The 22947-nt window shown below is 36.4% G+C and overlaps 1 protein-coding gene across 3 annotated transcripts in view; it reads left to right on the top strand.

Moving 5' to 3' along the window:
* TNPO1 (transportin 1) overlaps window positions 1-22947 on the top strand; it is a 98888-nt gene that overhangs the window by 68387 nt on the left and 7554 nt on the right. For all 3 annotated transcript variants that reach the window (XM_011959279.1, XM_011959280.1, XM_011959281.1), the window contains exons 12-24: window positions 3449-3601; window positions 4526-4751; window positions 6293-6464; window positions 8026-8112; window positions 9370-9477; window positions 9608-9766; window positions 9847-9934; window positions 12660-12758; window positions 13274-13369; window positions 16221-16296; window positions 17188-17287; window positions 19947-20021; window positions 22484-22626. In XM_011959279.1, the coding sequence (XP_011814669.1) occupies window positions 3449-3601; window positions 4526-4751; window positions 6293-6464; window positions 8026-8112; window positions 9370-9477; window positions 9608-9766; window positions 9847-9934; window positions 12660-12758; window positions 13274-13369; window positions 16221-16296; window positions 17188-17287; window positions 19947-20021; window positions 22484-22591 (1547 nt within the window). In that variant the 3' untranslated portion in view covers window positions 22592-22626. The remainder of the gene's footprint in view (window positions 1-3448; window positions 3602-4525; window positions 4752-6292; window positions 6465-8025; window positions 8113-9369; window positions 9478-9607; window positions 9767-9846; window positions 9935-12659; window positions 12759-13273; window positions 13370-16220; window positions 16297-17187; window positions 17288-19946; window positions 20022-22483; window positions 22627-22947) is intronic.

Genomic DNA, 22947 nt, shown 5'->3' with positions numbered 1-22947 from the left:
TCTTGAACTGTTGGATTCAAGCGATCCAGCCGCCTTGCCCTCCCAAAGTGTTAGGATTACAGGCGTGAGCCACTGTGTCTGGCCCAACATGTATTCAGTTCTCTTGGGTAGACACTCTGGAGAAGGATTGTTGGGGTCATATGGTAACCATATATTTAACCTTTTGAGAAATAACCTTTTGAGAAATTGATGTTTTCCAAAGTGACTGCACCATTCTGCTTTCCTAGCACCATTGTCTGAAGGATTCCAGTTTCTTCACATGCTCACTTGCCTTATTATTATCTCTTTATTATTATAGTCATTCCAGTGGATGTGAGGTGGTATTTTGTGGTTTTGGTTTGCATTTTCCTGGTGGGCCTGCTCTTATTTTATCATTATTGTATTCTTAAACTACCATTTCTCAAAAGGTTGTTTGTTTTAATACTGTAAGAACATTACCACAAGCTTTTTTGGTTTTTCGAACATGAGTGTTTTTTGTGTGGTAATTTGCATGAGAATTGGCTATCATAGGTAATTCTAAAATAATGTAAGTTGTTTTGTTATGTTCAAAACTTACGAAGCCGGGCGCGGTGGCTCATGCCTGTAATCCCAGCACTTTGGGAGGCCGAGGTGGGTGGATCACCTGAAGTCGGGAGTTCGAGACCAGCCTGACCAACAGGGAGAAACCTCATCTCTACTAAAAATACAAAATTAGCCGGGCGTGGTAGCACATGCCTATAATCCCAGCTACTACGGAGGCTGAGGCAGGAGAATTGCTTGAACCTGGGAGACAGAGGTTGCGGTGAGCCGAGATCGTGCCATTGCACTCCAGCCTGGGCAACAAGAGTGAAACTCCATCTCAAAAAAATAAAAAAATAAAAAAAATTTTAGAAAACTTATGAAATATGCTTTTTAAAATATGTTAATTTCCAACCTTAGCTGCAAATCACATCACCTGTGGAGCTAGCATTCAGGCCCACCTAATTGGGGATGAACCTAAACACCTGTGTTCTGATTTTGCTTGCTTGCTTGCTGGTTTTTAAACCTCTACTGCTCTAGTTCAGGGTTTCTCAGCCTTGGCACTATTGGCATTTTGGGCCACATAAGTTTTTTTTTTTTTCCTACATGTGAATGCCACATCATGCACGTAATTCTTTGTTGTGGGTGCTGTCCTGCACATTGTGGGATGTTAAGCAGCATCCCTGGCCTGTACCCAAAGATGCCAGCAGCACAAACACAATTGTGACAACCGGCAATGCCTCCAGGCATTGCTACATATCCCCTGGGGGAGCAAAATCGCCCCCAGTTTAGAGCCCCTACTCTAGTTCAAAGTGTTGGACTTTCTAATAACTGTGAATAAAGCAGTTAAGGACAGACATTATTAGTCTGGGCTGTGTCATTCGTTTTTTTAGATAATGCTGATTCCTTTGTTGCCTCTTCAGCTTCCTATAGCTAACATTCTATTTAGAGTGCCTAATGTGCCAGGCACTAGGCCAAGGACTTTACATGCATATGAAAGTCTTATTTAATCATAAGTAAGAATAAAGTCATATTTATATTTAAGATTTCCAACAACCTTGAAATAGGTAAGAAAACTGCAGAAAGAGAAATTTACCCAAGGTTAGCATAGCTAGTACTGAAAGCACATCTAGTATTGGGACCCAAGTCTCACTTGTTAAGACAACCCATGGTGTTCACTACTATTACAGATTATCTCCCAGTGTATGCCTACTTTCAGACTGGGGGAGCAGGATGGCTCAAGGTCATTACACAGATAACTAGAGGAGAAGCCAAATTTCTAAAAGTGAAATCAGATGATATGTACTCTGCTGCTTTCTTTCTGTATATCATAAGCCTCATTCTTCATCAGTACATACAGATTTAGATTTCCTTTTGTTACATGTCAGTGTACTGTTTAGTTGTATGGATCTACCATGCGTTATAACTAAGATCCTTACTGATAGATAAGGTGTTAATTTCTGGCCAATGTAATGGTGTGTGTGTTTTTTTTTTTTTAAGGATTTTATTATTGTCTAGTAGTTTGTGATTCATCATTTGCTATGCCTAGTTTTTGATTTTTTTTTTTGATATTTTGATTTTTGAAATTTTTGATATTTTCTTAGTCCATTCTGTGCTACTATAACAGGATACCTGAAGTTCAGAGTGGAGGGGCTGCATCTGGTGAGAACTTTCTTGCAACATCTGATGACAGAAAGACACACATAAGAGAGAGCTCAATTCACACTTACAATAAGCTAGCTCTTTTGATAGCTAACCCACTCCTGCAATAATAACATTAAACCATTTATGAGGGCAGAACCCTTAAGACCTAATCATCTCTTATTAGGCCCCATCTCCCATCTTTGTTGCTTTAGGGATTAGATTTCAAACACATGAACTTTCAGGAACATGTTCCTACCCGTCACAGTTAAATGATATTTTTCGATTTTGTTGCTCTTGTCTAAATTATTATGATAGTAAAATCTGGGATTAGATTTCCAACACATGAACTTTCAGGAACATGTTCCTACCCGTCACAGTTAAATGATATTTTTCGATTTTGTTGCTCTTGTCTAAATTATTATAATAAAATCTGGGTTGATTTATAGTCCCATAGTTAATTCTTTGTCTGTAAAGAGTATTTTCAAGCATGTGTTATGTTTCATGTGCCAGTGACTTTTGTTCCAATTTTTGTGTCTAAATTCTAGCTAAGTAATTGTGTATTTAATTCTAGATGATCTGCTGCTGAAAATGTTAAGCAGAATTAATAATGTATGTTTTTTGCATGATTGTAACGTTGATTGTAATCATGATTGTAATATGATTATATCATATTGAGTGGTTATATTAGAAGCATTGACTTGAGTAGCACAGTATTTGTTTTAGTTTTTCTGTATAGGCAGAATTACAGTATGACAGTTATGTACAGAATACAATGTCTTCACAATTAATTTGCCAAGTAAGTTCTTGTCATAAAAAATATTCATCTTAATAGAAAATGTTTTCGACTGGGCATGGTGGCTCACGCCTGTAATCCCAGCACTTTGGGAGGCCAGGGTGGGCGGATCACGAGGTCAGAAGTTAGAGACCATCCTGGCCAACATGGTGAAACCTCGTCTCTACTAAAAATACAAAAAATCAGCTGGGCATTGTGGCGTACACCTGTAATCCCGTCTACTCAGGAGAGTAAGATGGGAGAATCATTCGAACCTGGGAGGCGGATCTTGCAGTGAGCCAAAAACGTGCCACTGCACTCCAGCCTAGGCAGCAGAGCAAGACTCTGTCTCAAAAAAGAAAAAAAGAAAAACACAGAGAATGTTTTCATGTGACAGACTACCTCCTATTTAATTGAATTCTTACTTTAAAACTCTGTATTAGAGATATGAATAGAGTTACAAATACAGTAAATATTTTAATACATAAGTAATAAGAGGTTAATGTAATGTTTTTGAATTAAATATTTCCTTAGGAAAATGTTCTGCTGCTGCCCTGGATGTTCTTGCAAATGTGTATCGTGATGAGCTGCTGCCACATATTTTGCCCCTTTTGAAAGAATTACTTTTTCATCATGAATGGGTTGTTAAAGAATCAGGCATCTTGGTTTTAGGAGCAATTGCTGAAGGTAAGTCTAAGTCCAGCTTGAATTATGTAAGTTGGCTTCTTACTACTACTATTAGGTACTAATAAGGCTAGGCTACTTTAAGGAATTTCTGTTTTGAAGCAGATAACTGGTATTAAACAGGCATATGCTGGCTTCTAACCCCAGCCAGATATTTTGCAAAATGTTTTTGTTATAATAAAGGTAACAGAGGCCAGGCATGTTGTCTCACACCTGTAATTCCAGCACTATGGGAGGCCTAGGTGGGTGGATCACCTGAGGTGGGTTCGAGACCAGCCTGGCCAACATGGTGAAACCACGTCTCTACAACAAATACAAAAATTAGCTGGGTGTAGGTGGCACGCGCCTATAGTCCCAGCTACTTGGGAGGCTGAGGCAGGAGAATTGCTTGAACCTGGGAAGTGGCAGTTGCAGTGAGCTGAGATGGTGCCATTGCACTCCAGCCTGGGCAACAGAGCAAGAACCCCGTCTCGATAAAAAATAACAAAAAAAATTAAGGGAACAGAATGAAAGGCTCTGATGTCTGAAGCATCCCCATTGCTTTAAAAAAAAAAAAAATCCTTGATTCCTTAGGTAAATATAGGAAACACAGTAAGGCAAGACTGTCATCATTCTCTATGAAGGGTTATTATTGATTCTGTTCTGGCAGTAAACATCTATTAGAAGAAATTGAAACACGTTATAGGCATTTCTGAAAGCTATAATTTGTGTAGCAGAGATAAAATGAGGTCCTAACCCTATTACAAGATGCTTGGGAGCAAGTAGCTCTAACTTCAGGGTTTTAAAAATTTGGTATAGGTTATTGTAGTATATTTATAGCAGTAGAAATATTCTGGATTTTTTCATAGATACATGTTTTATTTTCATGATCAACCAAAATAATGTTAACCAAATTTTAGCATTTTGAAAGATTTATTTTTTTTCTAGGTTGCATGCAGGGCATGATTCCATACTTGCCTGAGCTTATTCCTCACCTTATTCAGTGCCTCTCTGATAAAAAGGCTCTTGTGCGTTCCATAACATGCTGGACTCTTAGCCGCTATGCACACTGGGTAGTCAGCCAGCCACCAGACACGTACCTGAAGCCATTAATGACAGAATTGCTAAAGCGCATCCTGGATAGCAACAAGAGAGTACAAGAAGCTGCCTGCAGGTGGGACAGATTCATAACATAGTATTCTTTGTGGGAGTGAAAAACTAATTTTCAACCTTCTGATGGAGTGTTGGTGTTAAACCTTTAATGAAGTGTTTCGTAATTGAAAATTTCCCAGTTACGTCGGAAAGCTTAGTTTTCTTTTTTCTTCTTGGTGAAGTTTTTTGCAGGATCTGTAGCTTTTGGGTTTGCATATTAGCATATTTTATACTTTTTGTTTGGCCAGGAGAATTTTGTCATACGGGTTTTACCTGATGATTTTGTAGATCTAAATGTGACAACGTCAATCTTAGCTGTTTCTTCCTTGGCCCATTTTTCCCACTCAGTGGTTATTATAACAGAATTATCTTACACCCTAATTCTCTCAAACATCTGAAGTAGTGATGACAGGACTCCTACTCTTGAAGGAATAACAAAGTTTGAGCAGATTGACATCTTTAGACTACAGGTCAACCACCATAACTTAGAAAGTCCCACAGGGACCTGTGGTCTGTTACTTACCAGTTACAGGTCTTGAGTGCTTAGTAGTTCTGCTCCAGTAGCCATTCTGTTGGTTGCTTTGGAGGCTGTCTCTTCATATCAAAGCAGCAGTTGCTATTATTACTGCACATATTCCAGTTTCCTAGAACAAACCTTTATATTTTAAAAGGGCCTTCTGCTTATGTTTATAGTTCTTACTTTTTCGAGTAGATTTGCTTTTACCGGTGACCTTGATAGTAGGAAGAAAAACTGTTGAACAAAGGAAAGTAAAATTTCATTTTTTTTTTTTTAGATGGAGTCTCGCTCTGTTGCCCAGGCTAGAGTGCAGTGGGACGATCTTGGCTTACTGCAATCTCCGCCTCCCGGGTTCAAGCGATTCTCCTGCCTCTGCCTCCTGAGTAACTGGGACAACAGGTGTGCGATACCATGCCCAGCTGATTTTTGTATTGTTAGTAGAGATGGGGTTTTGCCATATTGGCCAGGCTGGTCTCGAACTCCTGACCTCGAGTGATCCACCCATCTTGGCCTCCCAAAGTGCTGGGATTGCAGGCATGAGCCACCGCACCTGGCAGGGAAAGTAAATTTGAGTTTGACCTTAATCCATCTGAAGCAGTCATATTTGGAAGATATTCTTAGTGAGATGAAAGAAAATTGAACAGGGGGGCTATAGTGATTAATATAGCACTAAATAATTTTAAGGGAGGGAGGATATAGATTATGTTTGAGATCCTATAGTTTATTCATTCAGTACCTGGTTTTGGGGTTTTTTTAAGCTATTAATTGTTAAGCATATACTAAGTGCTGAGTTTACAGTCCCTGCCATTTTGAGGCATACAGGCTGGTAGGAAATACAAAGCAACAACATAATTATCATTTATGGCAAGTGCTATAGAAGAAATGGGTAAATAATTCACAGTGCTGATGACCAGGGCTTTCATTAACAGATAGTTTAGACCATTTTAGGAAATTTCTGATTGGGTAAAACAGAACATAAACATTTTAGAAATTAGGAGTTAGATATGTCTTGCAGTCAGTAAGTATTCTTTTTTTTTTTTTAACAGTGCCTTTGCTACCCTAGAAGAGGAGGCTTGTACAGAACTTGTTCCTTACCTTGCTTATATACTTGATACTCTGGTTTTTGCATTTAGTAAATACCAGCATAAGAACCTGCTCATTCTTTATGATGCCATAGGAACATTAGCAGATTCAGTAGGACATCATTTAAACAAACCAGTAAGTATCTGTTAAGAACTATTATGGAAAATAACGTATAGCATAGTTACAATCAATAGGTTAGCGTTTATTTGGAAATTAAGATGTTTTGGGAGATGTGAATAGTTAGCATTTGCTACTTTAGGAGTATAGATCTTACAAAGGCAGCAAGTATATCCCCTTTCATATGGTATTCTTTAAGTGTATACTTGGTGTGGAAACTACAACAGCATTTCACATGAATGCTCTGATACTTCTTAGAATGACTAAAGCAAAGGGATAAAAAAGTTTTTAGAATCCAGATACCTGCTTTTACATAATTCCTAGTGGTTTTGAATCTCCTGCTTCATAAACACTGTAGCTTTAGAGTACCATATCTAGACATCTTTGTTTTCTCAGCAGGTATGGGGAGTATACTGTATAAAACAATTAGAAATTGGGGTAATAGGTTTAAAAATGCTAAATAATAATGCAAAAGTGCCTTGTTTCCAGTAGTGTTAAGAGGAGGATGGATTTGTCTAATGAGGGTTTAAGTGATAGTGGAATTTTAATATAGCTCCACATACCCTGCTGAATAGACTTCTATATGATTGCTATATCAAAAGTCTTAAGAAATTGTTTTATTTTTAGGTTATACTTAAAATTTGGTACAGGGCAGTTTGTAGGTTTGCTTTGCTGTTGGTTGGTTTGGTTTTGTGGCGGTTTTCTGAATGTCTTTAGAATCTGTGCCCCTGTTTACATGATAACTGTTTATTCGTTTTATGGATCATTCTTTAGTTTGACACTTAAATGATTTTAAGTCTGTTTTTCTACAAATGCATCTATATAAGTTTACCTGTTGATTTTAAAATGTACTGTATAGTAACAGCCGTTACAGTTTCAGGACTAAAAAGAATTTATTTTTCTTTCTTGTGTGTGTGTGTGTGTGTGTGTGTGTGTGTGTGTGTGTGTGAGAGAGACAAGGTCTCACTCTGTCACCTAGGCTAGAGTGCAGTGGTGCTCATTGTAACCTCCACCTCCTGGGTTCAAGTAGTCCTCCCATTTCAGCCTCCCATGTAGCTGAGACCACAAGCGGGTACCACCATTCATGGCCAATTTTTTGTAGAGATAGGGTTTTGCCATGTTGCCCAGGCTGGCCCAAACTCCTGGGTTCAAGTGATCTGCCTGCCTCGGCCTCCCAAAGTGCTGGAATTATAGGTGTGAGCCACCATGCCCAGCCGCAGAACTAAAAATGTTCTGTTACTTAAAAGAAAAACTTAGATCTTCCTTGATTGTGATTTTTTTAAGTAATAGATTTTGATTAGCTGTGTATTTGTTGATAGACTTCTTTTTCAGCAAGGATAAAAGATCAGTAGATCACTAGTTCTAGATCTAAAACTAGAACATGGTCATGTAAGTATAAAGGTAGGCAGAAGAAAGGAAAACTTTAAAAGGGACTGTGCAGAAGTGAGGAATGACTCTTAAAATGCCTTTTGTAATGGTTTTACACAATTGCTTAAAATGGATTTTAATTTTCAAAGACTCAGTGGTCTTGTTTACATGTGATAGTGGAACTTTATATGTTTTTCGTCATTGTAAATAGGAATATATTCAGATGCTAATGCCTCCACTGATCCAGAAATGGAACATGTTAAAGGATGAAGATAAAGATCTCTTCCCTTTACTTGAGGTATGCAGGGCTAGTAATATTTAATCTGTTGCCAAGAACACATGTTCAAGTCCAAAATGGGTATATGTGATAAGAAAAGTGTTAATAAATTTATATTCTGAAGTAGACAAAGGAAATTATATTATGCATGTTGTTCTCTAACCTGCTTTACTTAATTGATAATAAATTATAGTTTTAAGTTCTCTTATGTTATCTACTCTATATAGACAGTAGATAACATACCGGGAGGATATATATACCAGGGTGTATATATATATCTTTTCACTCATAGATATATGTGAAGTAGTAGGATTTGGTGCCAATAAGGAGGTACTTTATTTTCTAATTTGAAAATGTTTCCATGTGTACTTACTTTTTTTTAACACCCCTTCCATTGCAAACTTGTATATGTTGTAGTAACTGAAAACACTGTGAAATGTAGTCACTGAAACTTAGTTGAATTGACATCAATAGAACCAGTTCAGTCCTTTTCATTCTTGCTCCTCGTTATTTCAAAGTTCACCAACTTCTACCGTGGACTTCCTTAGCCAGAGAAGTTAAATTTTTTATGACCATGAGCAACGACTAATTCTGGGCTAAAATTTTTTATGACCATGAGCAACAACTAATTCTGGGCCCAACAAAACAAGAAGAATCATTATGGTTCATTTTTTGTATGCAGTCGTTCCTCAGTATCCTCAGGGGATTGTTTCCAGGACTCCCTGTGGATACCAAAATCCAGCGATGCTCAAGTCCCTTATATAAAATGGTGTAGTATTTGCATATGGCCTGTGCACCTCCTCCCAATATACTTTAAATCATTTTAATTTTTTTTCTAAATACTTTTGATTCAAGATTGGTTGAATCCATAGATACAGAGGGCCAACTGTATGTATATTACTTTCCTGTGGGATCTCAGATGTGCCCAGTAAAGTCCATCCACAACATTGACCATGATGGGAGCATGAAATGAATCTCTTAAATTTTAGGGAAAAATATGAACACATAATACTCAATCTGTCCTTGAAGGATAATGTTTCTTGTAGAAACTCTTCCTCTGAGTAAACCTGACCTGATTGGCTCGCAAACTAACAGCAATGAATGGCTTCCAAAAGAGATGTTTGGGGGGAAAAAACAAAAACAAAAAACACCTGCTACTGCGGAAACTAGTAGAGCAAGCTCATAAATGACCAGGATTCTGTTGAGCATAGTTTAAAGCATTCATTATAATCTTCAGTGTAACCAGAAAATTTAGCATGTGTACTTTATTCTTCCTAGTGCCTATCTTCAGTTGCCACAGCACTGCAGTCTGGCTTCCTTCCGTACTGTGAACCTGTGTATCAGCGTTGTGTAAACCTAGTACAGAAGACTCTTGCACAAGCCATGGTAATTTTTTTTAAATGTCTTTCCCTTCTTGACATGGTGGACATTTTTCCAAAAATAGGCATAATGTATACAAACTTTTTCAGTAGTTAATTTAAAACGAACTTACAAAAAATATTGTGTCTAATTTCAGCTAAACAATGCTCAACCAGATCAATATGAAGCTCCAGATAAAGATTTTATGATAGTGGCTCTTGATTTACTGAGTGGCCTGGCTGAAGGACTTGGAGGCAACATTGAACAGCTGGTAGCCCGAAGTAACATCCTAACACTAATGTATCAGTGTATGCAGGTGAGACTTGAAAGGTGAAAATGAATTGAAGCCTGTTTCTCTGTATCACATTGGGGTTAATTTCTTCTTATTTCTTGTAGGATAAAATGCCAGAAGTTCGACAGAGTTCTTTTGCCCTGTTAGGTGACCTCACAAAAGCTTGCTTTCAGCATGTTAAGCCTTGTATAGGTATGAATATTTTCTACTGCTATGAATATGGTTTTTTAAAGTTATTTTTACATCAGCTTTGTTTTTTATTATTAAACTGAAATTGCATGGAATCCCAACATTTATAAATGTACACTTTATTGGTTAAAGTGAAGTTGCTCTGATTGAAACAGGCAAGATGGCAGGAACCCCTAATATTTCCTTGAGCTTGCCATCATCTCAGCTTTTTAGGCGCTCCTGTTAGTGGAGGAAATCTTAGTAATAATACTTTAAAGGACATGCCCACAAGGGAAGCCTTGGTACCATGGCCTAGTTAATAGATCCTTTTTTTGAGTAGCCACCTTTTTGGTAGAGGTACACAGAAATAGTAATAAAGTTTGTTATTCTCTAATAAACCAGCATACTTTTTCAGATACTGCAGAAAGTGTTACTTTAACTGAGCCTGAGCCTGGTGGCTCACACCTGTAATCCCAGCACTTTGGGAAGCCAAGGCAGGCAGATCACTTGAGGTCAGGAGTGCAAGGTTCAAGACTAGCATAGCATTTGTCTTGGCCTTTTGTGACAATGATAAGGAATTCCTTGAATGTTGTACCATGAATTGTTCTCAAACCTATGGGTTATAAATGCGTTACGGGATTTTTCCCCCCCTTTTCTGTATCTCAGCATGCTGGATAACAATTGTTTTAATATGACCGGGCACAGTGGCTCACACCTGTAATCCCAGCACTTTGGGAGGCCGAGGTGGGCAGGTCATGAGGTCAGGAGATCAAGACCATCCTGGCTAACACGGTGAAACCCAGCTTCTACTAAAAATACAAAAATTTAGCTGGGCGTGGAGGCATGCACCTGTAGTCTCAGCCACTTGGGAATCTAAAGCAGGAGACTCGCTTGAACATGGGAGGCGGAGTTTGCAGTGAGCCGATATTGTACCACTACACTCCAGCCTGGGTGACAGAGTGAGACTCCGTCTCAAAAAAAAGAAAAAAGAAAAAAAATTGTTTTAATAACTTGATTTAAACCTTAATTTAAAATATTTATTGAATGTTTTATCATCTGATATAATCGTGCTTTTGTATAATAACCATTTCTCAAAAAACGTTAAGATAAACTATGATATATTAAGAACCATCAAGTTTAAACCTAACAGTATAATGAATACTTATGGGAAGCTTATCATTCTCATATTTACCATCTAATTTAGTTTTTTAGTTGAAATTTACATGAAAGGATTTGATTTTTTTATTATAAAGTTTTTAAGATGTACAAAAGTAGAAAAAATGTAACAAACCTCTGATCACCCGGCTTCAGCTGTCCAGCCATGTTTCCTATATATTGTTGTCAATGGTGAGACACATAGATCTCAGATATTTTGGAGCAAATCTCAAACACAGCATTAGAAGTCGTAATAGTTTAGTACATACTACCTCTTCTTTTGTTTTTTGTTGTTGAAACCATGTTTTTTATTCTGAAGAGTTTGCTATACTGTGGATTTTACTGATTGCATCTTTCTGATGTCTTTAACATGTTCCTTTGTCCGTTGTATTTACTGTAAATTGTTTTGATACAGAGACTGAGGTTTAATGAGATTTACGTTGTTTTGTTTTTAAGACGTTATAAGATGGTATTGTGTACTTTCTTAAGGAGGTACCTACATAGTGTCTAGTTGTCCCTCTTTTTTTTTATGTTATCAATCTTGATTGTCTCAATTAGTGATTCTCAACTAGGGGCAATTTTGCCATTCAGGGAACATTTGCCAGTGTCTGGAGACATTTTGTTTAACGCTAGAGAGGTGCCTTTGATGTCTAGTAGGTAGAAGCAAAGGATGTTGCTAAACATCTTATCATACAGGAGACAGCTCCTCTTCCCCCCAACAAAAAAAATGATCTGGCCCAAACTGTCAGTATTGCTGAGATCAAGAAACCCTGGCTTACATCTCCTGATTTATTAAGGGTTTAAAAAATTATGATATTCTAATTCTTCATTTAATAATAAAGATGCTTATATAGAGAGACATTTCCCATATAAATAGATGACTGCCGTGAGGTAAAATCATACAGCAGAGGCAAGATAAATACTTGATTCTTTTTTATTTACCGATTTTGAAAATAGTGAATTGATTCCTAGCATCCTCCAAAAGTATCTTTGATGTTTCAGAGTTTAGTTTTTGGGGTTTTTTAGTGCTAGTGTGACTTCATGATCTTCAAGCTGTTGCTTGCAGTGAGAACTTAAGTTGGCTCCCAAGTCCTTTCATTATGACAAGGTAGTCCACTTACTTTACACATTTCCTGCCTTTGCCTGTAATGTGACATTTTCTGAGAGTCCTTTTTTTTTTAGTGGAAAATGATATTCAGAGACCACAATCAGAGCACAAGAGTGAAAGTTGCTTTAAAAGCCAAAATCATTGATTTTTTTTAGTCTAATTACAAGAGATTACTCTGACCAACTCTTTTTAGTGGCATTTTGTAAAATATACCCAAACTCGTATTTCCTGTTCGACTTTATGTGAAAGTTCATTGGCCAGATACTGCTTTCTTAAGACAAACATTACCAACCCCTTTAAAAAATATTTTTAAATACAGTCGCCTAACTTTTTCCACTGATTTTTAAATTGATGTTGCAGTAGTTTTTTTAATGGTGAAACTTGTTATTTCTTGCTTAGATTTTTGTTTCCATCTGGTAGATTTCCTTTAAAGTACAATATACTGCTATTGAAAAGTTTACTACATAGTTTAAATTTTTTTTCTAGCTGATTTCATGCCAATATTGGGAACCAACCTAAATCCAGAATTCATTTCAGTCTGCAACAATGCCACATGGGCAATTGGAGAAATCTCCATTCAAATGGGTAAGATGTTTTTCCCTACTTAAAAGCGTAAGGCCTGACACGGTGGCTCACACCTGTAATCCTAGCACTTTGGGAGGCTGAGGTGGGCAGATCACCTGAGGTCAGGAGTTCGAGACCAGCCTGGTTGACATGGTGAAACCCCGTCTCTACTAAAAATACAAGAATTAGCTGGCATGGTAGCGGGCGCCTATAATCCCAACTACTTGGGAGGCTGAGGCAGGAGAATCACTTGAAACTGGGAGGCAGAGGTTTTGGTGAGCTGAGATTACACCACTGTACTCCAGCCTGGGCGACAGAGCAAAACTTTGTCTCTAAATAAATAAATAAATAAATAAGTAAGTAAATAAATAAATTTTTAGGTGCCTTGATATTTTTGTAATTGCTTTAACTTTAATTATTTATGTTTCTATATTTATATGACACATCAGAGTTAATAAGGGAAGCAAAATTTCACATTGATATTTTAACGTTCAATTTTTTCTGTTTTGTTTTTTTCTTTTTGGGATGATCTCTAGGTATAGAGATGCAGCCTTATATTCCTATGGTGTTGCACCAGCTTGTAGAAATCATTAACAGACCCAACACACCAAAGACGTTGTTAGAGAATACAGGTACCATATGACTGAACTGTTTCAGTGAAGAGAAAATTTGTTGCATTTTAATTTTAATATGCGTAGAGAAACCAAAGCAAAACTAGCTTTTAAAATCAAGCTTATTTTGTATTTAATTGCTATTTTGGATTCTCAGTAATGAAATATACTGTTCCAGCTACATTCTATAACCAGTTTTCAGTGGTTATATATTCAGTGGTATAACCAAAAAAACACTTTTCTCCCCTATTCCAGTGTTTTAATACTTCCTAAAATGGATCCCAGCTAAGATAACTATTGAACCACCTGAATTTTGCTTTTAAATCAATTCGGAGAGTAACTGGGAGCTGGGAAGTAATTTTTATTTTTTTAATCTGTCCAAATGTGGTCAAAAAGATTCAGTGGCAAATTGGTTGGATAACAGTGGCATTTGTAGTTTGTATTTCATCATACAATTTTCTTCGATTTGGAAATTTAGGCAGTATGTTATGGGATTTTTTTTTTTTTTTTTAGGAAGCTTGTTTCTCTTTTGCATTATAGAGAGCATGTTTATATTAAAGAGTACCTTCCATACTATAGAACACATTTGTGGGTGGAATGGGTCCTTTTCTTTCTACCCTCCCTGATTGCTGCTAACAATCCAGAAAGACAGAAATTTTGTTTTCATTCAGGCACATTCCTTTCTTTACATACTAAGATGATTCCTATAATTTATTTGTAATTCAGTGAGTATTCTACCAAAATACTAGACAAAGATTAAAATAAGATTTTCCAAATAAGAAAGTTACTTTTCAAAGGCATTTTTATTTGGTATTTTTAAATTATAGAAAGTTCATTTTATTCTAATGCTATTAAAATTGATAATGTTTATTGGTATGGAAGGAAATCTTTTAATTATGAAGCAGTTATCTGGCTGTTTGGCTGTATGGGTACTGTTTATTTTACAAAGTGAATTAGATTTTCTTGCTGAAAAGTGCAAAAATCTATGTATAGGATGGGTTATGAAATCTTGTTAGGTTTTTATCTTTTCAGAATGCAGTACCTATACATGACATTCAGATTTGAAACACTTGCCATTATAAAATTATTGTTGAACCTAAAAAAACTTCTTTTTATTTTTAAATGTGAATGCTTAACTGCAAATAAATGTTGAGTGTAATGTATATGAAAGTTTCTTGTGGGATATCAGCTGGTGAATTTGTTACATAGTTCGTTTAACAAATTGGCTTTATTTATAAGATTATATTTTAAGTATGATTATATCCTACATAAATAAATGAGTCGTAATGCCCTAAAGTTGATGGACTAAATTGATATTATTGAGAAACACACTTGGGATTCATTAGATTATCACTTATCACAAGTGGCTGCATAAAGTATTGTTTTCTTTATGTCTTACCCAAAAAAGTGGGTTTTTTAAATTATTAAAATCATTGTCAATGGCTAATATCTAGATTTTAGCAGCTTTTAATTACCATTATCTCAATATTTCATAAAGCCAATTCCTTAGTCTGCTGTTAATTTGCTTTTTTCCGATTAGTATATCCTACACTGAACTTTTTCAATGGACCATCATCTGCTTTATCGCATGTTTCATTGGATTGTTCATACTTGCCTGTTTAATGAGAATGTTGCATAGTTTGTGTCTTTTGAACATAGGTTTTCTTTCTCTTGCTTCATATGAATCTGCTGGATTTTAGTATTATCTGTGTAGTTTGCTTCAAGTAATCCTTAAACATTTTTCTTTACCCCCTACCCTTTTTTTATGAAAGGTTAACCTGTAAGTTTTTGAGAGAACACCATTAAAGCACTTCATGGTTTGTTTTCTGTTTGTATTTTTTCCCGTTGTGTATGAATGTATTTATATGTACGTACCTTTGAATTGCAGAATGCAGTTCCGAGTTGCACTTGTTTTAGCTCTTTGTAAGTTTAAAGACTTCCTCAATTTTTATGGTGAATATATGTTTGCCCACTTCAAAATTGTAAAAAATAAAATAATAGTGTGTAATTATTATAATGTATTACCTATTTTGTGCTGTACCTTTAATAGCAGAAACAGAATGTTTATGTTTTCCTATGGTCCACATATCATATGTCATTGCAGTGGGCTGTAAATTTCCTTTATTAGAATTTTATTTCAAATATGGCCTAAAGTTAGTGGACTGTTACCTGATTTACCAGAGATTTGTCAAAATGAGATTTGACATTGTAGCATAGCAATATGCTAATCCATTCATTCAGTGAGTACCGTGAGACTTAAAATCTGACAGTTGATTTTGATATAAAGTAACAGATTTCCACTGGTTGATTTGGCAAGTGTTAATCAAATAAAAAATTTTTTAAACTACCAAAAATTTGGTTTAAATTCCCTAGATAATTTCCAAGGAATGGAAATTACTTTCACCTGTATTTGAGATACTTGAGAAATATAATCACATTTACTGATATTTCCTCAGGAAAAAAACTATAGATTTTATTATTAGATTCTGAAATTTTGGCTGACTTTTGAATGAAGGTTATCTAAATTTGTCCATTTAACTGCTCATCTTATTAACAGAATGATACCTTGACACTCGATTGAGCGAGAAAAGCAATTCATCATGGTTTTTGGTGTTCTCTCAATCTTTAGATTTTTTTACTTCCTTTTGTTTTTCTTTTTCCAAGAGTATGCCATATATGTTGCTGCCCCTTATTTTAGGGGGTGGTAATAAACAGCACTGGTGAAATCTTATGTTTATTATCATACACAAATTCTGTTGGTTTCTGTTTCTGAGTTATTTGTTGTTTTTTCTTTATTTTTTCTCCTTCCCCCTCATTTGCTCATGTCTTGGTTGGCGTTTGGTGGTGTATAACCGTGATTGCGTTACCTTAGCAATAACAATTGGTCGTCTTGGTTACGTTTGTCCTCAAGAGGTGGCCCCCATGCTACAGCAGTTTATAAGACCCTGGTGTGTATTATTCAATCTTTTTTTTTAATTCATTTTTCTTCACTCTTTCTTTCTCTATCTCACTTTTAGATATATTTTCAGTTGGTTACAAAAATCACAATCCTTTATCATTGCCAACCATGTGACTAATCTTGTCCTATCAGGTTTGTGAGGTTTTTCAATAGCATCGTCATGTATATTTATTTTATGTTGTGGCTAACGACTAATTGATGCATGGGATAAGATTGTCACATGCTTGCTGTGTTAAAAAGCTTGATTATACATAAAAAGCATTTAAATATCCACCAGAAAAATAAAGATGCATGCAAATTCTATAAATTTAGGTTTTGCATTACGTTTCTTTTTTAGAATTAATTTGGAAACTTGGATTGCATTAAGAAATACATGTTTAAATTTGTTACATATAAAAATATTATTTGCTTGTTAATGTAAAAGTTAAACATCTACACCATAAGCTATATAGTAATAGTTTATATTGTGGCACTATATCCTATGTTTTGCTTCTTTCAATTGATAATCTTTCAATTCAAATCATTTTAGTAGTGTTTAATGGAATACAAATCATGAGTACAATTTTAAAAGTTAATTTGGTAATTTGCTCTTCTTGGCTCAGGCTCAGTAATAGTTTAAAATGGGAGATTCAAATGAGTTACCTACTTTATAGATGCAATTTATTAAGAAAATGTGGATTTCATTGTTTCTACTGTATTGAGATAAGATGGGCCCAACAAACAGGAAGTATGAGTAAATGAAACTAAAGCTTTCTGAAAAACTCTTTTAATATAATCATTTTCTATACTGTGGTGCTTATTCCATTAAATACTGTCCATTAGTATTGTAATTGAATCTGCTTGTTACTTAAATGCTGAACTCAATTCTGTAATTCAATAGGTGCACCTCTCTGAGAAACATAAGAGACAATGAGGAAAAGGATTCAGCATTCCGTGGAATTTGTACCATGATCAGTGTGAATCCCAGTGGCGTAATCCAAGTAAGATGTTCACAAAGATTTGTTTTTAATGTCTGATTAATAAAATTTTAAAGGAAGAAATATTTTAATACTTTAATTATAAAAAGTGAACTGTTTTCAAAGATAATAAAATACAGTTAAACCTTTAAAATGTTTATTTCTTAATATCGTGAAATTGTAATGCCTTTTTTTTTCCTAAATTTTTTTTTGTCATGAAATGAGATAGTAACAGCAGATTGGGACAACAAGGTTATATTCTTGTCTTGAATCAGGCTGTGGCTTCTTTCATCCAAATTTCAGACCTCATTTATTTACTTTGTCCCTGCCTCCCATCCCTGGATATCAGTTTGTGGGTATCTACACTTAAGAGAGTGACCAAATAGTAGGAATCCTGTCTCTCTGTTATAAATAAAATACTTTGAATCAGATTTAGAAATAATGAATAAAATGAAATAGAAATCAGCCATTGAAATTGCTCTAATTTTGAGAGCTTATGATTTATTCATCTTTGTTTTCCAAGTTCAAGTTATATGTAGACATTTTAATTATTTGGCAGTAGTATTGAACATGAGTCCAGTTAAGCATCTGGATCCAACTGCCAATTTTCTAGACACACAAAACAAAAACATGTTGAATTATACCATGTATATTCAGTGAACAAAATGCTAACTGTGGGACTCTAGGTTAAATACCTGGATTCTTCAGCAGACACGTTTAAGGAAAAGAAAGCATGGAAGGAAACCTGTAGACAAGAGACCCAAGATATATCAAATCAATTTAAAAATGTAGGTGAGGCCAGGCATGGTGGCTCACACCTATAATCCCAGCACTTTGGGAAGCTGAGTTGGGCGGATCACAAGATCAGGAGTTCGAGACCAGCCTGGCAAACATGGTGAAACCCTGTCTCTACTTCAGATACAAAAATTAGCCAGGCGTGGTGGCAGGTGCCTGTAATCCCAGCTACTCCAGAGGCTGAGGCAGGAGAATTGCTTGAACCTGGGAGGCAGAGGTTGCAGTGAGCCGAGATCACGCTATTACACTCCAGTCTGGGAGACAAGAGCGAGACTTTGGGAAAAAAAAAAGTAGTTGAGGGAGGGAAGGGAAGAACTAAACTTTGGTGTCCAGGAATACACACAAGAGTTAGAAAACTGCCCCCAAAAAATGCTTTTATAGCAATAACTTTCTCACATTTCTTAATTTTCAAGAAAATTCCAACTTTCCACTTCGAGAGGGGTGTTTTGAACATTTTTAAATTGTGACCTTTTGATGTTTCCTAGCTTATATTGTGGTTTTTCTTAACTCGGTTTTAGAAATGTTAATTCTGTTTTATAAAATTCAAATTGATATAGGTGATACACATTGAAAACCTACAAGTTAGAGTTAGATAATAACTTCTGACTGATTTCACACTCATAAAATATTCATAACTTACTGTTAGAACAAGCTAGTGCCATCTTGAGAAGTTTCTAGTTACAAAATAAGCTTTTGACGTTTTCTGGTTTTAATACTTAAGAACTTTGTGTGATCTCAAATGTGTGTTAGAGATATCTGATACGACATGTACCATCTTTTTTCAAAAGCATCTTCCGACCAGGATTTTATTGTTTCTTTCTCTTTGAATTAATGTTTTAAGATGATAAAAGTAGCATATGTATGATCATAAAATTGCTACCAACTTAAGAGTTGGTAGCAATTTCTGTTTTATAACTTTTATTTACATACCTTGGATATGGTTAAAATAAAATGTCATAGGTTTATTTACATTTAAATTTTTTAATCACAAATTCTAAGTATCTGTACATTTAAATTTTTAACATCAGATTTGGTATTTGGAAGACGTAATTAGAATAAATTGTGTTAAGCAAGTCTTATTTGCTTAAATAACCATCTTATACACATACTGTGGTATTACCAAATTTTTTGAAATTAGTGATGTTCTCTGAATTTATTAGTAAAATTTATAGTTGACATATCAGAAAATCAGCATTATGTTGAATGCTGTTTGTTGAACTGTTAATGTTTCAGTATGATAGGCAAGATTGAGAGAATATTTTAATGAAATGCTTAAAACGTATTGTCATCTTGTTCTTGTAGTCAGAATAGCCTGATTATCTTTTAAGTAATTGTCCAAAAGTTGGGTTTTTTGTTCTTGTTTGGATTGGGTATTTGTAATTACATAATTAGTTTTTCTTCTAATTTTTGGTTGTTTCACTTAAGTTTTGTCTGAAAATGGACCTTGAAATCACTAATTTCTCTATTTCAAATCAAGGTCATTTAATATATATTTAGCTAGCTTTAAGTTCTTGGCTAGTCAGAACTGTAAGATCATTGATTTTATGTTTTTCTTTGGTAAGTGAAAGAGTATTTTTATAGGTGTCAATTTGGTGCTTTCAGTTCATTTCTGATGCTGAACATTTACTGCACAGGGGGTTATTTTGTTGTGTGATGGAGGACATTAAAGTCCAGTATAAACTGAATGAGTTGAGGTTCCTTGACTGTGGGCTAATAGGGACAGCCATTAAGGTGATCTCTTCTAATTCCTCATGATCATAGTTAATTTTTAAATATTTCCTTTTTAAGTTAGATTCTATTATGACATAAACTCCAAGATTTACATATATCTTTTGCTGAGTTTGACAAATACAATGTCAACCTAAGATGTATTTCTTGCTTGTTACAGGATTTTATATTTTTTTGTGATGCCGTTGCATCATGGATTAACCCAAAAGATGATCTCAGAGACATGTTCTGTAAGGTAACTAATAAGTGTTTATAATGCATCATCTTGGGACTGTTAATATCCTAGTGGAAAACTTTATGTTTACATTTTTTACGAAACTTAGGCTCTTCAAGTCAGTATTGATAGTTTATATATATAACCCTTATTCTTGGTAACAAAGTTGGCTTGATCTTTTCTTAAAATACAGCAGTGACCCTTTTTTTTTTTTTTTTTGAGATGGAGTCTCACTCTGTTGCCCGGGCTGGAGTGCAGTGGTGCAATCTCGGCTCACTGCAGGCTCTACTTCCCAGGTTCACGCCATTCTCCTGCCTCAGCCTCCTGAGTAGCTGGGACCACAGGCGCCCACCACCACCATGCCCAGCTAATTTTTGTATTTGTAGTAGAGACGGGGTTTCACCATGTTAGCCAGGATGGTCTCGATCTCCTGACCTCGTGATCCGCCCGTCTCGGCCTCCAAAAGTGCTGGGTTTACAGGCATGAACCACCGTGCCCGGCCTAGCAGTGACTCCTATCTGTAGAGGATGCACTTTGAAAGTATTTTCCCAAGTGTACCACTAGTTTAGGTGGTCCCATTATTCCATTTAAGGAAAATAGTACAGGTTTTTCAAGTGGAAATGGAGATTTGGAGTATAATCTGAAAAAGAGTAAATCTAAATGGCCACCACAGGAGTAAGCCCATGTCATTATTTGCTTTGTTTTTGTTTTTGTTTTTGGTGGCGGAGTCTCGCTCTCTCTCCCAGGCTGGAGTGCAGTGGCATGATCTCAGCTTACTGCAACCTCTGCCTCCTGGGTTCAAGCGATTCTCCCGCCTCAGCCTCCTGAGTAGCTGGGATTGCAAGCACGCACCACCATGCCCAGCTAATTTTTGTATTTTTAGTAGAGGTGGAGTTTCACCATGTTGGTCAGGCTGGTCTCGAACTCCTGACCTCGTCATCTGCCCGCCTCAGCCTCCCAAAGTACTGGGATTACAGGCATGAGCCACCGCGCCCGGCCTGTTTGCTTTGTTAATACCCCTTTTTGATTAACTCATCAGTACTCAGCCACAGTAAAAAAGAAAATGCAGCCGGGCGCGGTGGCTCAAGCCTGTAATCCCAGCTCTTTGGGAGGCCGAGGCAGGCAGATCACAAGGTCAGGAGATCGAGACCATCCTGGCTAACACGGTGAAACCCCGTCTCTACTAAAAAATACAAAAAACTAGCCGGGCGAGGTGGCAGGCGCCTGTAGTCCCAGCTACTCGGGAGGCTGAGGCAGGAGAATGGCATGAACCTGGGAGGTGGAGCTTGCAGTGAGCTGAGATCTGGCCACTGCACTCCAGCCTGGGCGACAGAGTGAGACTCCGTCTCAAAAATAAATAAATAAATAAAAGAAAATGCAGTTACACATTTGAATCACCCAAGATTAAAGTTAGTGAACTGTAGTTTGTCATAAACTCAAAGCTTGTATATTTCCAGTTTGAAAAAATACGACATAAACATTGTATTACTTGGATGACTTCTCTACTTCTCTGTTTTTTCATTAGTATGGTATCAGATTGCTTAGAGTATGTCTGTTACTGGAATACTTGCCAAATTCTAAACTTCTCAAAGCAGAGTTTAAGCATATGCTATGAGGTACTTTTAGAAAAGGCAGGTTTATTAGTCCATATTCAGGCTGCTGATAAAGATATACCCGAGGGCCGGGCGCGGTGGCTCACACTTGTAATCCCAGCACTTTGAGAGAGGCCGAGGCAGGTGGATCACCTGAGGTCAGGAATTCCAGACCAGCCTGGCCAACATGGTGGAATCCTATCTCTACTAAAAATACAAAAAATTAGCTGGGCGTGGTGGCAGACGCCTGTAATCCCAGCTACTCAGGAGGCTGAGGCAGGAGAATCGCTTGAACCCAGGAGGTGGAGATTTCAGTGAGCCGAGATCGTGCCGTTGCGCTCCAGCATGTGCAACAAGAGTAAAACTCTGTCCCCCACAAAAAAAAAAAAAAAAAAAAGATGTGCCCAAAATTGGGTAATTTACAAAATAAAGAGGTTTAATTCAACTCACAGTTCCATGTGGTTGGGAAGGCCTCACTGTCATGGTAGAAGGTGAAAGGCACATCTTACATTGCAGCAGGCAAGAAAAAGAATGAGAATCAAGTGAAAAGGGTTTCCCCTTATCAAACCATCAGATTTCATGAGATTTATTCACTACCACCAGAAGAGTATAGGAAAAACTGCCCCCATGATTCAGTTATCTCCCACCAGGTCCCTTTCACAACACGTGGGAATTATAGGAGTACAATTCAATATGAGATTTGGGTGGGGACACACAGCCAGAACATATTAGCAGGGAATGGTGTAGAATCCTACAAAGTTTGAGAATTGCTACTTTAAAATGGATAAAATTTATAAATAATAAAATCAGTTGTGTTGGATTTCAGAAACTATACAGATCTGAGTTTTTCTCCTTTGTTAGTGATAAATTAATGGTTTTTCACTCTTACAGATCCTTCATGGATTTAAAAATCAAGTTGGCGATGAAAATTGGAGACGTTTCTCTGACCAGTTTCCTCTTCCCTTAAAAGAGCGTCTTGCAGCTTTTTATGGTGTTTAATCTAATACACTTAAGCTGCAGTCCCAAAATTAGGGGTAAGTTATAAGAAGTTTGGAAATTTTCAGGATGAAGAAAATTTTGTTAGGGCTATCATTTCAAACTACTAAATAGAATAAAAAGCTATTTGTTTTCTATAGAGGTTGAATAAAACATAGCCTCGTATCATTCTATCTTGCGCTTTAATTTAAAATTACTTAAGTGGGCCAGGCATGGTGGCTCGTGCCTATAATCCCAGCATTTGAGGAGGCCAAGGCGGACAGGTCATTTGAGGTCAGGAGTTTGAGACCAGCCTGGCCAACATGGTGAAAACCCCACCTCTACTAAAAATACAAAGGTTAGCCACGTGTGGTGGCATG

Source organism: Colobus angolensis, unplaced genomic scaffold, assembly GCF_000951035.1.
Source record: "Colobus angolensis palliatus isolate OR3802 unplaced genomic scaffold, Cang.pa_1.0 Scaffold49, whole genome shotgun sequence".
NCBI classification, from domain to species: domain Eukaryota; kingdom Metazoa; phylum Chordata; class Mammalia; order Primates; family Cercopithecidae; genus Colobus; species Colobus angolensis.
Note: the sequence above shows the minus strand (reverse complement) of the source record. Positions and strands in the feature narration are given on the sequence as shown.